Genomic DNA, 16,637 nt, shown 5'->3' on the forward strand with positions numbered 1-16,637 from the left:
CGAAGAGTCTCAGAGCGGCTCACAATCTCCTTTACCTTCCTCCCCCACAACAGACACCCTGTGAGGTGGGTGGGGCTGGAGAGGGCTCTCACAGCAGCTGCCCTTTCAAGGACAACCTCTGCCAGAGCTACGGCTGACCCAAGGCCATTCCAGCAGGTGCAAGTGGAGGAGTGGGGAATCAAACCCGGTTCCTCCAGATAAGAGTCCGCACACTTAACCACTACACCAAACTGGCTCTACACTACACCAAACTGTGCAGGAGGTAATAATTTCTGCTAATTCCCTGCTTTCATATTCCATGCTATTCTCAGAGTTCTTCAAGAACATGGAAAGCAAGAAAAAGTGGGAAAGCCATTTTTGGCAATGGATCACAGAAGCCAATCTCTTATGTATTCTGCAAAGCAGGCAGAAATGAAAGAGATGTTAGAAGATTCTGTGTTCCAAAGTGAAAACAACCATATAGGTGACCAAATCCAAAAGTGAAAAGGTTACTACAACATTTAGTTAACTGAAGGTTCCAAATTTCCCTGAGGTTTAAAAGGGGCTGCAAGAAATCCAGTAACTTATTTTGGATACCGCTTATCATTGGGGTGGGGGGGGATTATTTCCCAGAACAAAACTTAAGAGGATTTTGAATCTTTGGTCAATTAAATGTCACAGCCAGCCACCATTTTTCTGGATTCAAGTCTGCAGCTGTATCTTATGATTATCCATATCCTTAGTTACAACATCTCAGGTTTTCATACTATTTTATAAATACACATGCAACATTTGTACTTTATATATTTTGATTCTGTTCAACATAACTTTAAAATAAAGATTCTTTATATAGTCAATTAATTGGGGAGAAAAGTCTTTCAGGGAGAGAGAAGTATTCAAGACCAAGTCCATCCACACCTTTAGTTCATTGGCAATGTGCTCAAAAATATCAAGAAGTATAAAGTGAGAAGAACCTGCACAGATTATTCTTCCAAACTGTGTAATTTCAAAGAATTAATAATTTTAAAGGGTTGAATTAAAACACTTCAAATGAGTAATGATCGGGGGTCTTTGCCAGCCAAGTCACAAAAAAAATGTATTGGAGCAGTTACAAGTTTCTTTGCTTACCTGGCTTTGTGTAGCTGTTCTGAACTGGAGGACCTCCAGGAGAAGAAACATAATGATAGCTTGTGGGTAGATTAGTATTCCCTGATGACGACAGCAATGGCTGGGTTGCTGCTGTTGCTGCTGGGTGAGCAAAATGGTTTGCTGGAGAGTCAGTTGTTGACTGATTCAAAGGAGTCTGCCCATACTGCCAGTTTGAATGTGCTGGGAAATTAACTCCAGAAGAAAGGCTACCAGGAGAGGTTGATACAGCAGCTGAGTTTTGCAATGGAGGAGGCATGTGGGCAACAAGTCCAGGCTGTATTGTTGCCAAAGAAGATCCAGTAGGTGGTCTATTAAGAGTCTGCCCAGGTCCCTGATAATTACTAAAAGATGAAACAGGCTGTGAACCACCATAGTTATATATTCCAGATGTATGCAGGGGGTTCTTTGTTGATGTTTGCTGGGAATACACACCTGGAACCCAGGAATTATATGCTTGTCCATCTGCCATATGTGATGAATTCATCAATGAGCTTTGCACAGGACCTGTCCAGGGGAAGGGTAGTGGTAAAAAACATTAACTAAATCAATACCATGTAGCAAATTTTTGCCACTGACAAATCATGCTTCAGATACAAAAATGAGCAAACAAATTAAACTGGCAGGGAAAAAGCAGTACAAATTCTAGTAATATATAACTTTGGCCATAACATGATAAAAAGATAGCTCAAGATGAGTAGCAATGTTAGTCTGTAGAAAAGAGCAAGAGTCTAGTAGCACCCTAAATACTAACAAAATTTGTGGCAGAGCATGAGATTTCATGAGTCAGTGCTTACCTGGAGAAGTGTGCAGTGATTCCCGAAAGCTCATACACTGCCACAAGTTTTGTTAAGTCTTTAAAATACTACTGGACTCTTGCTCTTTTCTCATTCTAAAAAGATGTTAACAGGCAAGGAATGAAACAATGCTTATTTTGTGGGTTAAAATGAAGTTATACCTTTGTACAAACCTATTATGAGAATTAATCTTGTTTGAGATTCCACAGTAATTTCTGTAAACCTCTGCTGCGTAAGTCAGCCAGGTAGCAGAGGATGCCCTGTCCTTTTGTTTAAAAGTTATTCAAAAGGTCCATGAGAATGTTTTACTTTCAGCAATAATTGGGGAGGGGGGGGGACAACTCAAAATAAAGCAGAATACATTCCACTTTTTTAATCTTGAAAGGAGACAGCATTCTGAGGTTGCCAACTCCAGCTTGGGCTTGGAGATTCATTAAGATTTGGAAATATTTTACAGCACCCAGAGAAGATATACAAAACCACACACTGGTTGCCAGTGGTTTTGAAGTTATTCCTTCTGGTAATAAACTTTTAAACCACAAAATAATTTGCTCCAGCATACAGTAAAGGCCATGACAGTGTTAGGCCTACCAACAATTTTACTATCACTTTCATTTTTACCAGAAACTAATCTGTGTCTCAAAGCAATTCCAGCTGACTTTGGGAACTCTTTCTGTTCTGGTATCTTCCAAGCCAGAATGGAAGATAGGGAGTTCTGTAGCAATATACAAACCACCTCTCTCCCCCCAACCCCTTTTGTGATTTTTATTTATTAGATTTAGATATCTGGCCAGTACAAAAAGTAAGACGTTCTTTTTTAAAAAAATGAAATCAAATATACTGTTCATTTCTTCAAAAAATATTTTTCAGATCCAGTATCACAGGAGCTCAGTGTGATTATATGCTTATTTACTCTGATGTAAGTCCCAACATTCCCAAATAACTGTGCAGAAGCCAGCAGACCTGAACATGTGCAATATATAGATTAGATTGCTGCACATAGACTAGATTACTGCAATAAACTGTACATGGGGCTGCCCTTAAAAAGCGTCTGGAAATTTCAATTGATACAGAATACCACAGCCAGGTTATAGGGAGTATAATACTCCAGTCTTGGCCCATCTACACTGGTTCCCATTTTGTTTCTGGGTACAACTCAAGGTGCTAGTCTTGACCTTCAAAGCCCTATATGGTTTACTCCTTTAGCAATCTGCCCAACTGCTACTGTCATCTTCAGTGGCTGTGCTTCAGGTGCCCCCATCTTCTGAGATTAGGTGGGTGGCAACCTGCAAGAGGATATTCTTGGCCATGGCACCAAAGCTCTGGAACTCTCTCCTTAGGGAGATTCATACATCCCCTTCTGTTGCTATCTTCCATCATTTGGTGAAGACTTCTTCGGTTTGTTTAATTCCTCCTTCCTAACCAATGTTTCATATGTATTTTTACTCTGCTTTTAATTGTTTTGGGGGAAGGTGATTTTAATGTTTTTAAAATATGATTTTATCATGTACATTTTAAACAGCTAGTTGCTTGGTGGCCCCTGCAAGGGCAGAAAGGCAGGAAATAAATACAATAAACACCAAGTCAGGCCACTAGTCCAGCCCACCCAGCACTGAACATTAGCAAACATTACAGTCCAACCCACAGATCACTCCATGCCCTGCTGTTGCTGAAGAACCTTTTACCAGGAGATACCAGGTTCTGAAACCGAACTTTCTAAAGCACATGTTTGACTAAATTATCCCCCCCTCTCCTTACTTGGAAACATGTGGAAAAGCAGACTTTAAACTTCTATCACAGATGTGTTAGTCTTAAAAGGTGGCACAGAACTTGATTTTAGAAAATCTGTTCATCTATTTTGTAGTTTCTTTTTAACAGGAATCAGAGCTAAACATTGGACTTATCCTACTAACAGAAAGTTTATAATATTCAAATACTACAAGCATATACACTTTGCAGAACAAACAAAACCGAAAGCAGATGAAAGCACTACATATTAGCCTAAATTTGTTCAAATTTTGTGAAACAAAATCCCTGATTCTGATAATGTACATGCTGTACAGTATTTGAGCTTATACAAAGACTGCATTTGTTGACAAGAATGTTTATTTGAAATGACAGACAGGTCAGTGTTATAAATCACAACTTAAAAGTAAAAATCATTTCATGTGTTCATTAATTTATATAAGACTGAAGATGGCAAGTTTAATTTTTGAAGTGTAAAAGCCTGTTCTCCTTTTGTGTTAAGCTTTCTTATTTCACAAATACACACAGGTCAAGAAAGGAAAAGGTCTTTTACAAAGATTTCTAATAAGTGAACAGATAAATAGTATATCTTCTCATAAATTTTGTTAACATTTAGAATAAGGTCTGATTAGTCTGGGGATAAAGATAATATTGGGTGATTACAGACTGGCACTTTGGGTCGACTCAGAAATCAACCCCAAAAATCCCTCCAGACAGCAACATCTGCCACCCGCCCCCATCCTGTACTCACCCCATCCTCCAGGCTCCAAGGAGCAGCTCAAAAAGTTACCACTTTCAAAGTGGTAGCAAATCTTTGAGCCAACCACCAGTCGCCTCCTTGCCATCTGGAAGCAGCAGGGCAGGTGTGAGGTGACTTGACTGTGAAAGCGCTAAGCCACCCCAAGCCGCTTCCACCACCACCCCCCTTAAAAACTGTTGGGAGCGCTTAACGTTGGGGGAAGAAAGAGCCGTCCAATTCCTAAGGCACCTCCATGACTAGAGGCATCCGGCTGCCTGGCAGATGGGATGCAGGTGCTTCCCTGGGGAGTATGTGGAGGCTTCTGGACGGCTCTTTTTGAGCTGGCCCAATTTGGGACACCTCCCAACCACCCCAAACTGCATGTCTGTTATCACCCATTGTGTTCATATTGGATTTGCAAGCTGGCTAAGAAACCCAACTACAACTTGTGATTGTCTAGCTATGCAGCAGTATGGTATTAGGCTGATGACAATCTGGAAAAGAACAGGTTTTTGGATTTGTAAAGCACAGATCAGACCCTTAAGAATGAATGCAAACATCCAGTGTGAGAGAGTGAGTAGAAACCAAGAAAAGTGTATCACTGAGGGTAAGCCTAATGGGATCCATATGGGAATGTAGAGTTGATAAGAGTTACTAAAGATGAAGGGAAAGACAATAAAATGGGATAAGTGGAAAGCATTGAAACACAAGACAAAGATATTTTGGTGTAGTGGGATGGCTAAGTACTAGCATACTAGACAATGCAGATGGTGCTCCTTCAAGGTATCAGGAGTGACGAACTAATTTATTATGAGGGCCGGATCTGACATAAATGAGACAATGTCAGGCTGGGCCATGTGTGTCCTAGCAGAGATGCAAACTTTATAAAGGGCACAGAAACACAATTAAAGATTTTTGTTTTAAAAAAACTTTAAAACATGCTTAAAACATTAGCACACTTGCAATATTTTGTTTATTTAACTGACATCACTTGCTCTGAATTATTGCATCAAAATCTGGAGACATTAGTCTGGTCTGTAGCAATCTTAAGTACACTGTTCAGGTGTTGTTCAGGTGCCTATAGCTTGCAAACCTACTTCTGATTTATTGCCATTCATTACAGAAATCTCATGGTCAATGTTCTGTGTTCTAAGACTCAGGGGAAAACATGAAATGGCTGGGCACTGTGAGCTTCTGTATATAAGCTGCTTCGTGTACTGGTCAAGAACATGTGAAGGCAACATGACACAGATTGAGGGCTATGTGTTTATCTACAAAGCTATAATATTCCCCAGAAAAATAACTGGAACTCCTATAAGGCAGTGCAAGAAGAAGAAGATATTGGATTTATATCCCGCCCTCCACTCCGAAGAGTCTCAGAGCAGCTCACAATCTCCTTTACCTTCCTCCCCCACAACAGACACCCTGTAAGGTGGGTGGGGCTGGAATGGGCTCTCACAGCAGCTGCCCTTTCAAGGACAAACTCTGCCAGAGCTATCTATGGCTGACCCAAGGCCATGCTAGCAGGTGCAAGTGGAGGAGTGGGGAATCAAACCCAGTTCTCCCAGATAAGAGTCCACACACTTAACCACTACACCAAACTGGTGAGAGATAGCAGTGTATAGTGGTCAGTATAAGCCTACTATCTGCAAAGTCTAAGTTCAACATCCCCAGACTCCACCTCACTGGCTTCTTGTTATTCCTCATCTAAACAGCTCACACTGCTTTCCTACTAAGAAGGATTGCATCATGAGGGAATATAGTGAAAAGGAGGAGGGAACCCAGTTGCACCCAGGGAAGTCCTGGCAAAACCAGCTTAACAACAGGGAGGGAGGGGGCAAGGCAAAAAGCTCTTATACTTTTGAATAAAACTGTGTTGGTCTTAAAGGTGCTTTTTGTATTTCTGGGACTGAGGTAGCCAAGCAAACCAGCACCTCTTTCTCCCCCAAGGGAAGAGGAGTCTCAGCCAATGGAGAAGCATGGCTCTGTAGCTCTGCTGAATGATTGTGAGAGCCTAGCAGAGCTCTGGGTTTGATTGAGAGCTTTAGCTGTGCCAGGCTCTCTCAATTATACAGCAGAACTACATAGTCAAGCTCCTCCACTGGCTGAAACTCTTCCTCCCTCCCCTTGGAGAAGAGCGAAAGGGCAAAGAGAGGCTGCTTTGCTTGGTTGCCTCAATCTCACAGAGAAAAATAAAAAACGGTGACAACAGAAGGAGAGAGTAAAGCTATCTCAGGTCTTTTATTCACAGCGAAATCAACTATAACTTCATGCTGGAAAGTCAAAGCTCCCCCAGATTTATCATTATGGCACAAAAAGTTGTGGGACCCATATATTACAGCCAAACTCTCTGACAATTTATCACTTTTTATTTCTCAAAAATTTTCATCCAATTTTGAGGCGATCTGGCTCCCCGTAATGGAACATTTATCAAAATATGATATTCCCAATTTGATTGATACACTTCATACACTCTGTTTATGGTAAATTTACCAGATTTTAAGTTCCTTAAACTCTTTTATTACGAGAAAGTGTTTGAAACAACTAAATACTGAAAATTTCCAGTATAAGTTTAAAATAGACATATCTCAGTTACAATCCTGTATTTTTATTACTGTATATTAATTTATAACTATTGTACTGTACTATATTATTTTATTTTGTTATGTTTAAGTTGTGAAAATACAATAAATTGTTAAATTAAAAAAAAAAAAGCAGGAGAGAGGAAGAAGGAAGCAGACCATAGCGGCCCACAAAGAAGCCCTCTGGGGGCCAGATTAGGCCCAAAGGATGGACATCTGACACCCCTGGTATATGCAGTCAGCCTGAAGCAACAAAACATGATTTGCTTGTACCAATGCTGAAACATGCAAGGCCATGTTTTAACTACAGAATCATATCAAGAAGACATTATATCAAAGTCCTGACGCTGCCCCCTTTGATTCAATAACATCAAGTCATAAGACCTTTTGATCAATTTTACTGAAAAACAGGTAAGACGATGCTGTATTCCAGTGAACCCCAACCTGTTTTCTGATGCCAGCCTGCTTCTTTCCCTAGACAAAGAAACAGTTCTGCATTTCTTCCACTTCAGAAGAATCCAGGAACCATCATGCTTGATTTTTCCAGGGAACACACATTCTGTAGAACCTCCTAACATTTTGTGATTGGACCCAGACCCCATGGCAGCTTCAGCACTGTAACACCCACTAGCTGTTCTCAAAGTGCTCCCAGGTTGTGGACTTTTGCCTTCTGACAACAGAACACCAATTTATCATCAATGAAACTGACAGCTGTTCCTAAAGTGTCTTGAAAGAGTACTTCTGATTCAGTTTTGATGTCCTTTTCTCCATTCCAATATTGGTACCTTCCACTTCTTCTGTCTTTTTTGACTCAACTGAAGTGTGAGAGTGTACATATAAGAGGAATTATCTGAAACATTTTAAAATGTAAAATATCACACATCTAAAGTATCTCAGAGTTCCCTTTATATTCCTTGATTGCCTCAATTATGCTAGGTTGCCTATTTCTTTTTATTTCATTTGAATTGTTAAATTCGTACATTCAAAAGTGTACATTTTGAACAATAGCATTTTCTTGATCCAACTGGCAAACTTTTTTTGTGTGTGTGTATCTTTGTACATTGTTCTATTCTGACTGCGGTTCAGAATAAAGGCCACCATCCTGTATAAGCCCCTCACAATGCTGGTAAAACACAAGCTAAATTCAAAGGCCAACACTATGTATTCAAGCTAATATTAAGACGCTCTTTAAAAAAAACCCCAGTAAGTTCTGTTTTTATAAAACTCCAGTTATTTTAAGATTTCTAATTTATTATCTGCAAGTATTCTAAGAACCTACTCCAGCACACAATGTCACTGCCACAAATCATACTGCCACATTCACAAAGCCAAATGGTGACTGAGGCTTTTTCTAAAGCTGACCATTGCAACTAAGTGATATTCTAAATACTACTATTTTCCTCACTTAACTCAATGTCAGAATGTTTTTCAAAGGAGAAATCAAGCATAAATCTTGTAAATCTGTTTAAAATAGTCAAGATACATTCTACTCAGCTGTTATAAGCCAAGACATACAAAGAACAAGATTGCCATGTCTGCATCTAACAACAAGATTTTATATAAACTATCACTCCACTTCATATATCCTTCTACAGTTTCAGCAGAGAACAACTCTGCACTTTCTCCCCTAGACCCAGTGGTTCTGTTCCTGTGACATCACTGATGAAATTTCTCATTTCCAATATTTCTTCCTGAAAACAGAACAGCTATAGTGATGATGCAAACAGCACTATGAAAGTTTCAAAAAGCACTTGGAAAATGTTTCTATTAGCACCCATCTAACCTCATATATGTGCAAGGGACCAGGTCTAAAGACTGCTTACTAAATCTGTTTTACCCAGAATGATATGTGGGTGTACACGTGGGTGAAAGGGCATAGTTCATATAGTTCTCCACCCAGTCTCCAATGACAGCTTCAGTTACACAGTGACGATGGCAACATTAAGCAACAGAGAGATAAGAGAACCTATGTTATGCGAATACATCCCAACTCTCACATGATTACTAGAGCCTTTACATAAATCCAGGAACATCTGAATTGATATGCCACTCACCTTATATGAAGATCTTTAAGCACAAGCACTGCTTCCTTATGGGGGCTGGGGGATATTTACAGTGCAGTCCTGCCCTGACCTGGATAGCCCAGGCAAGCCTGATCTCATCAGATCTTGGAAGCTAAACAGCATACCCTGGCAAGCACTTGGATGGGAGACCTCCAAAGAATACCAGGGCAGGGACACAGAGGCAAGTAATAGAAAGCCACCTCTCTGAATGTCCAAACCCCAGTAGGGATTGCCAGATGTCAGCCTTGACTTCCAGGCATGTGCATACACATATGCAATAAGGTTTAAAAGTAAAAATACAGCGCAATCCTAAATTCATTTCCCTAAGAGTAAGCACCACTGAATAGATTTCTGAGTAGTCTTGCTTAGGATGGCACTGTTAATCAAGCAAAGCCTATCATAAGCATCCCATTGATTATGCACTTCTAAGAGATACATGATGAAGTTATTATTACAGCTCCTAAATTTATTTCTGTACTATATCAGTCCCATGCCAGAATAAAACAGAAGTGTGTAGGCAAGAGCCTACTATTGGGGCTTTCTGACAAAACAGACTTAAAAGAGTTACAGAACAGGGTGAATGGGCTCTGGCTGTAACTGTTTTAATTATGTGTTTTAATCAGGTTTTCAATTATGTGTTTTAATTAGCTTAATAAATTATTGTTTTTGCATTGTATCCACTGTTGTCACTCACCTTGGGTCCTGCTTGTGTCACGAAAACAGTAAGTTACGTATATCTTTAAGTGCTGAACATAACAAGGGCATTTAAGCATACTCCTCAGCCACCCTAGCATTAACCACTAACACCACCATAAACCCCAAAATGGGTCTAAAGCCCAACCTGAAAGCGCATAATCTCAGTCCATTCCTGTAAGGAGTACCGTATCAGTGCCTTCAGAATGGTGGATAAAGAATTCACCGATGAAGTTAGCTTAGAAGCACAGAGAAAACGCTCACCATATTAGTTTTTAGTTCATGGACTTTGATACAAAGTCGAGTCAAGAAACTAGACAAGCTCAGCCTTGAAATCTCAGACCTCGAAAAGAGCTAGAGCGGGGAAATCCCGTGGCCAGAGTGCCGACGACCCGGAGATAGAACTACTCTTAGCCACACGCCCCATTCACGGTCGAGAGAGAGACTATCAATGTGTGTGTGCGTGGGGGGAGAAAACAAGGGAAAGCAACCATTCGTGTCCACGCAGGCACGGTCCCTTTTACAAGATGTCACACACGGACAGTTTCACCCGGCCCAGCCAAGCCCAGAAGCGGAGGCACCCTCAGATACTTTATACAGCACACCCCCTACCGCCCCGGACCAGACGTGGCTAGGCCTCACTCACCATTGCTGTACGGCTGCAGCTGTTCATTGCCATTTTGGTTGCCATACGCGGGCTTCCCTGACTGAGCCATGGCGATAGCAGAGAAGTCTGTGCCCAGGTGCCTGTGACTGCAGGCCCGGCCCCAACACCAAGCCCAGAGAGGGGGGCGGGAGGTACTTACGCTCACACCGGAAGGGACCGGAACAGGACGCGCAAGCGCACTCCGTACACGTGGCACTTCCGGAACACAGCGTTCTGCAGCGGTAGGCGTGGCGTCTGGTTGCAGAGCCGTGGTGCTTCTTGGCGATAGTTTAAAGGGATAGTTCTAGGTGAGCAGCCGTGTTGGTCTGAAGCAATAGAACAAAATAGGAGTCCGGTAGCATACGAAAGCTTACCTTCTGAATAAAATGTTGTTGGTCTTAAAGGTGCTAGTGGACTCCTACTGTGTTTTAAAGGGACAGTAGGAGACGATGCTGAGTCTTGCTTTGCCTGGCAAATGCAGCTCTGGACGTTCCCAAGCCAGTGTTCCCAGAATTTGGGTTACAGCGAGGTTCTGGAATGTAAAGTCTAGCTAGCACTAGAGAACGTCTGGGGTAATAGCAAACCAGAATGTCGTGGGAATGTGCAGTCTGAACTTTCTTCGCTTCCGAATGGCAACCAGCACAACCACCACCCCAATTTGGGATTAGGCTTCTCCTTAAAATTGCCTGAGTTTTAAGAATTTCTTACTTTGGGTTTTAGAAATTAAGCTCTGGCAGCAGAAGTAACTTTTCTACTTCAAAAAAGTAATGTGGCACGCCTTATTGGATGGGAAAATCTGTTTTATTTGGGAAAAGGAAAGGTCCCCTGTGCAAGCACCGGTCGTTTCCGACTCTGGGCTGAGGTTGCTTTCACAACGTTTTCACGGCAGACTTTTTATGTGGTGGTTTGCCATTGCCTTCCCCAGTTTTATTTACAAGGCGGTATTAAAAGATAAACCCGGAGATAACGTGCATTGTGCAATCGAACGATATCTGTTCATTCTTTTGCTTTTTGTACTGCTGCAACGATTTGGAGTCTTCCCGCAGGGGAGAAAGGCAATAGGGTTTTTTTCCCGTGTGTGGGAGAGTTTAATGCAGAAAGAAGGGCAGGGTCAATAAAGACTCATATAATACGTTGATCTTCCTGTACAAGTCAGCCTGACATACTGAAACACGTTGAACTTTCAGCGCGTGAGTGAAGTCCAAGAAGACACTGAGATTTTGTCCTTTTCACACCAATGAGTCAGCTAAGCCTTTTTGTGCCCTTTTGGTTGGTCCTAACAGAAGGTTTTATGTGGTTTTTGTGTTTGGATTATTAAAATACAAGCTGTTTCTTTTTCCTAAAATTCATCATAAATTAATTGTCCCTAACAATCGAATTGTTAATGTGTAGCATAATCCTGGAATCATTTTGTGAGGACAGGTGTTGTACAAACTTCAATGGGACTTGGTCCCTAGTATAAGCACATAGGATTGCAACCCCCATTCTTTCTCTTGCTTGCATAGTGGAACATTCTGTTCACAGAAGGAGTAGGAAATTACTTTAGAAGGGGGAAACTTTGGTTTCTTTTGACCAGTTACCCAGTTGTTAAGGATACCAACTTAATTGGTAATAAATGCATTTGTTTACTACTAAGTATGGGAAGTTTAAAGTAAGTTTGAAAACAAGTATTGCACCATGAGAAAGATCAAAGCTCATCAAACATCCTTCTTCTCATGTTGTAATGCTTTACAAAATTAATCTCCTAGATTTACTTCATTCAGTCTGCTTGAATGCAGGGTTTTAGCACTTACCTGGTGGTTGCTGTTTCATGTTTCATCTGAAGTTAATCACTTCAGCATAGCAGAACATAACACTTGGATCTAATTTACTTTCCCATCCTAGCCACAACCCAGCACTGACTTAAACCTATTGCAGTTAACAGATTTAAAGGCCCAGCTGGCAGATCACATTGAACTAAGTAGGGCATATGCTACTTTGTCCTTAAACACATAATTCTTTCTTGAATTCTTGGTTTACAGAAAATTTTAAAATTCAAAGGAAATTTTAAAGTGGAGGTGCTGGGGATTATATTTGGAATCCCTATCTTGGAAAGTTTGGTGTATTCTTCCACATATACTGCCTTATACATGATTCATTTATACTAGTGTCGATCTGGGTCATCAACATGCTGGTCATAGGATTTCCCCATTGTACTTCTGTTTGAAACCTGAAACTTCAAGGCCAAGCTTGCTTTTATATGGACTTCTTGGTCACATCATTAGAAGATAAGACTCATTAGAAAGTTCAATAATGCTAGGAAAAGTTGAAGACAATAAGAAAAGAGGAACTCCTAATATGAGATTAATTGACTCCATAAAGGAAACCCTACTTTGCAAGACCTGAACAGGATTGTTCAAGATCATGTGTTTTGGAGGCCATTAATTCATAAGGTCGCTATAAGTCAGAATCAGCTTGACAGCATAACACACACAGACATCCCAGTACTGGTAGTCTTGACTGGCAGCAGTTCTCCCAATTCCCTCTAAGCTGCGTTGGAGGGTGCTGGCCCACAAAATGTTTACAGGCAGGTCAGGCATTTCTGTTTCAGCCCACAAAGCAATGGAGAATGGGGGTACCTCCTTCTGGGGCCCATAAAATTGGACTTCCTGATGCAGTCTTTTTAAAACTTGGGAAGGTTTTTGACGAGAGGCATGAGTAGATATGCTGCAAATTTGGTGCTTCTACCTAAAAACAGCCCTCACAGAGCTCCAGATTGATTCTCTGTTATAGCCTATGGGGCCCATTGTCTGTAAGTCCCCATAGGCTACAGTGGAGCTGGAAAAACTGATTATTTTATTTTTTGCACACACCTATTATGCTTTTCAGTTTGATTTGTAAGCTGCCTTGAGTTATTGGGAAAAGCAGGCTATCAATAGTTGAATAAATAAGTAATATGGGCAGATTGATAGCATTTAAGCAACTTCCTGTTTGTTAGGCTAGGTAGGGTTCTGACACTGATTATTCTTCCTCTGTTATACTTGACCTGTAATGCTGGTTGTCATATTTCACTCAAAAACCCAAATACAAAGTAGACTGCAAGAGTTCCCCACCACAATGCCGGCATGTTTTCCAAGGCTCAGCGCAGGGCAACAGGGCCAGGTCTACCCAGGAGAACTACCTAGGGTGCCAGCTCCCAGCAGGGGTGGGCCCTTCTTCCCCATTTGCACTGTCCCTGAGTCTCTGTCTCGGCTCTGAGAGATCAGAGGAGCTCCCCCAATCCCTCAGAGCTGAGAAAGAACGATGCTTCCCTTTCCCAGCATCCTCACAGGGTGCTGGGAAAGCAAAGTGCCAAGTGTTCTTTCTCAGCTCTGAGGGATTGGAGGAGCACCCCCAATCCCTCAGGGCCGAGAAAAAGTAGGCACTTCCCTTCCCCAGTGTCCTTGGAGGGCGCTGAGGAAGTGAAGTGCCAAGTGTCCTTTCTCGGCTCTGAGGGATTAGAGAAGCACCCTCAATCCTTCAGGGCCAAGAAAGAGCAGTGCTTCCCTTCCCTTGGGTCCTCTGAGGACGCTGGGGAAGGGAAGCACCAAGTGCCCAGTACGATGACATCACCTTTGGGTAATGTCATAGTGCCGTGGACTTTGCATGCATGCGAAAACTTTTCTCCTGGGGGGCGTGCGTTAGGTTCTGCCTCAGGTGGCAGCCGCAGAATCCCAATAACTGGGCTGGGTCTACCAATACTCCCTTCATGGAGCAGGGTGTTGGACTAGATGGTCTGAATGGTCAATTCTATATAGTGGACTAGGATAGACTTGTTCTCCAGAGGACGTCTACCAATATAGTGGAAAGGGGTGAGTGAAATTTGACTTGATTCTGTTTTCTCTTATATTTTTTAAATTATTGTTAAAATACAGTTTGAATATAATTTAAAATAATTTATTCTTAATGTGGCAGACCAGGCCTGTGTCAGCTGGTGGGTCCCGGCTCTGCCTACCCCTCCTTGAATTCTAACCTGAAGGAACCATTCCACTCCACTGCCTCAAGGTATTGCTGCCACCACTGTCCCTTGTCTTGGGTTTTGGTTAGGTGGGACAACTTCCTAACTGGGATCTTTGAGGTTCCCTTGGATAGTTGGCAACTGGCCATTTTACACATTTTCTTCTTCCTAGGGATTCCCTGACCCACTCCTAGTGTTTACAAGTGGTTGAGAGAACTATGTGTTACAGTGGGACTTCACTCCTTCAACAGTTAGAAGATTTATTTAAAACTCACAACTGTTTACAGGCATATCAGAGGTGAACAGAAGTAATAAAATAACATAGGCAAAAACACTCCCTCTCTCTCCCTATTATAGACTCATGCCCTATCTAGATGGTATGTGGGGCAGACACCTTACTTACTCTTGGGTAAGATGGTCAAACATATTCCCCAAAATGGCTACCAAATCTGGCTCAGGAGCAGGGCTCTGTTGCAAGTTCCAACCGATGACCAACTGGCTTCCCACCCAAAACTCAATAATATAAATAGTGGTTCCTGCCCAGGAACTGACTGTCTCCTGAAGCATTCTAGGGCAAATCTCCTCTAACCTTGAGAGATTTCCTGTCCTCTCTAAGGAGTTGCCCTCAGATTATAGGTTACAGACAGAAGGGTGGGGGGAGACTAAGCCAAGGCCTACCTAAAGTTTGATAGTCTCCTCCCATCCATGATAGTCTCCTCCCCCCACCCCAACACACAACAGTGTTTCTCTGCACCAAGATTTTTTACAAGGTTATGGAAGTAATCTTCTAAAAAAACCTAATTTACACAATAGTCAAATGTAGACATGCTCACAACTATAATGCTACTAGCTTTTTTTTGCTCACAAGGTAGAATTTCTGTTCTGGAGCTTAGAAAGAACACTGGATTAAGGTCTTTCTAGCTACATATCCTTTGAGATGCTAGAGATTGAACCTGAGATCTCTGGCATACAGAACATAGTTGTGTTCTACTACTGGGGTAAACTTCTTCTCTGTCTGTCCCTAGTGACCAGAGTCTTTGAAAACCAGGCCTTTTCCTGAAGAGGGGGAAAAAAGGAGGAAAAAGAGGGAATATGAAGAAAAGCAGTATGAGGTAAAATAATAGCTAGGAACAGGCCTGTGAATGCTGAGGGGAGAAGAGACATCAATGAAGGCTGTAACTCAAAATAAAAACTTCTTGGGAGTCCTCCTGTAATGCTGACGCTCTAAAGATTACAGACCTTGTGTACATTTGACTGTGTCAGAAGAGCCATGGAAAGAAGGGCCTGGAAATACTGAACTCTCATTACTTTACCGGTGGGTGGGAAAGGAAAGGTCCCTTGTGCAAGCACCAGTCATTTTCGACTCTGGGGTGACGTTGCATCACAACGTTTTCACGGCAGACTTTTTTACAGGGTGGTTTGCCATTGCCTTCCCCGGTCATCTACACTTTCCCCCCAGCAAGCTGGGTACTCATTTTACCGACCTTGGAAGGATGGTAAGACCTAGTTATTAAAGACTCATAATTTGAATTGTTATTTCACACCTTTTAGATTAAACTTCCAAGTTTAGTTACCATATTAAAGTTATGGTTGTTATAACCACATGTTAGTATGGTTGCTGGAACTCACCAGAGTAGAGAAAGATGTTTCTAGCCCTGATGTGCCTTCAGCAGTTACATCAAGTCTTGTTTACACAGACACACTACTAATTTGTATTGACACTACATTACTCTAAGAAGCAGACCTTTTCAAGTGGAAGGGTGAAGGATGTTTTCAGTTTTATAGAAAGTATGCCACAGCTATTTGAGAAGCACTGTGTGGGGTTATGTTATACTTAAACACAAAGGTGGTAACATTCTGGCAGTGCAAAGAGTTTGAAAATGCTTGTCAGTTCTCTGTTGCTTCAAACTTTCTGAAAGCAGAACTACAAGGCAGTGAACTAACAGAATGCAAAAGGAACAGAAACTGGCTCAGCAACTTTTATACTTTTCTCAGCATTCCTTTATAAATATTACTTGTGTCTGGTAGAGAAAAAAAGTATCCAAGCAACTACTGATCACTTCAGAAGGTCTGCACTTCTGCCTGCTTTTTCTGAAATAAGAATTTGTACTTGGAGATATGCAGGAGTTGCTTACAATGACATACCTACAGATCCAAACTCATGTATGAAGATGGAATGACAGCACAAGTGTCCTTTTTAACTGAAGTATTGTTGGTCAAAAGTATAGTTAACCAAGGAATAAAAAGTCACCCAGTCTCTGCTGGAAGAG

The 16,637-nt window shown here is 41.6% G+C and overlaps 1 protein-coding gene across 1 annotated transcript in view; it reads right to left on the reverse strand.

The window, feature by feature from the left end:
• SEC24A (SEC24 homolog A, COPII coat complex component) overlaps positions 1 to 12,268 on the reverse strand; it is a 63,114-nt gene extending 50,846 nt beyond the window's left edge. Inside the window, exons 1-3 of the mRNA XM_060240447.1 lie at positions 12,185 to 12,268; positions 10,392 to 10,717; positions 1,108 to 1,632 (exon numbers count right to left, since the gene is read on the reverse strand). Coding sequence (XP_060096430.1) covers positions 1,108 to 1,632; positions 10,392 to 10,461 — 595 coding nt within the window. The 5' untranslated portion in view covers positions 10,462 to 10,717; positions 12,185 to 12,268. The remainder of the gene's footprint in view (positions 1 to 1,107; positions 1,633 to 10,391; positions 10,718 to 12,184) is intronic.
• Between the last annotated feature and the right edge of the window lie 4,369 nt (positions 12,269 to 16,637).

The sequence above is a fragment of the Heteronotia binoei genome, chromosome 5, assembly GCF_032191835.1.
Source record: "Heteronotia binoei isolate CCM8104 ecotype False Entrance Well chromosome 5, APGP_CSIRO_Hbin_v1, whole genome shotgun sequence".
Lineage (NCBI taxonomy): Eukaryota > Metazoa > Chordata > Lepidosauria > Squamata > Gekkonidae > Heteronotia > Heteronotia binoei.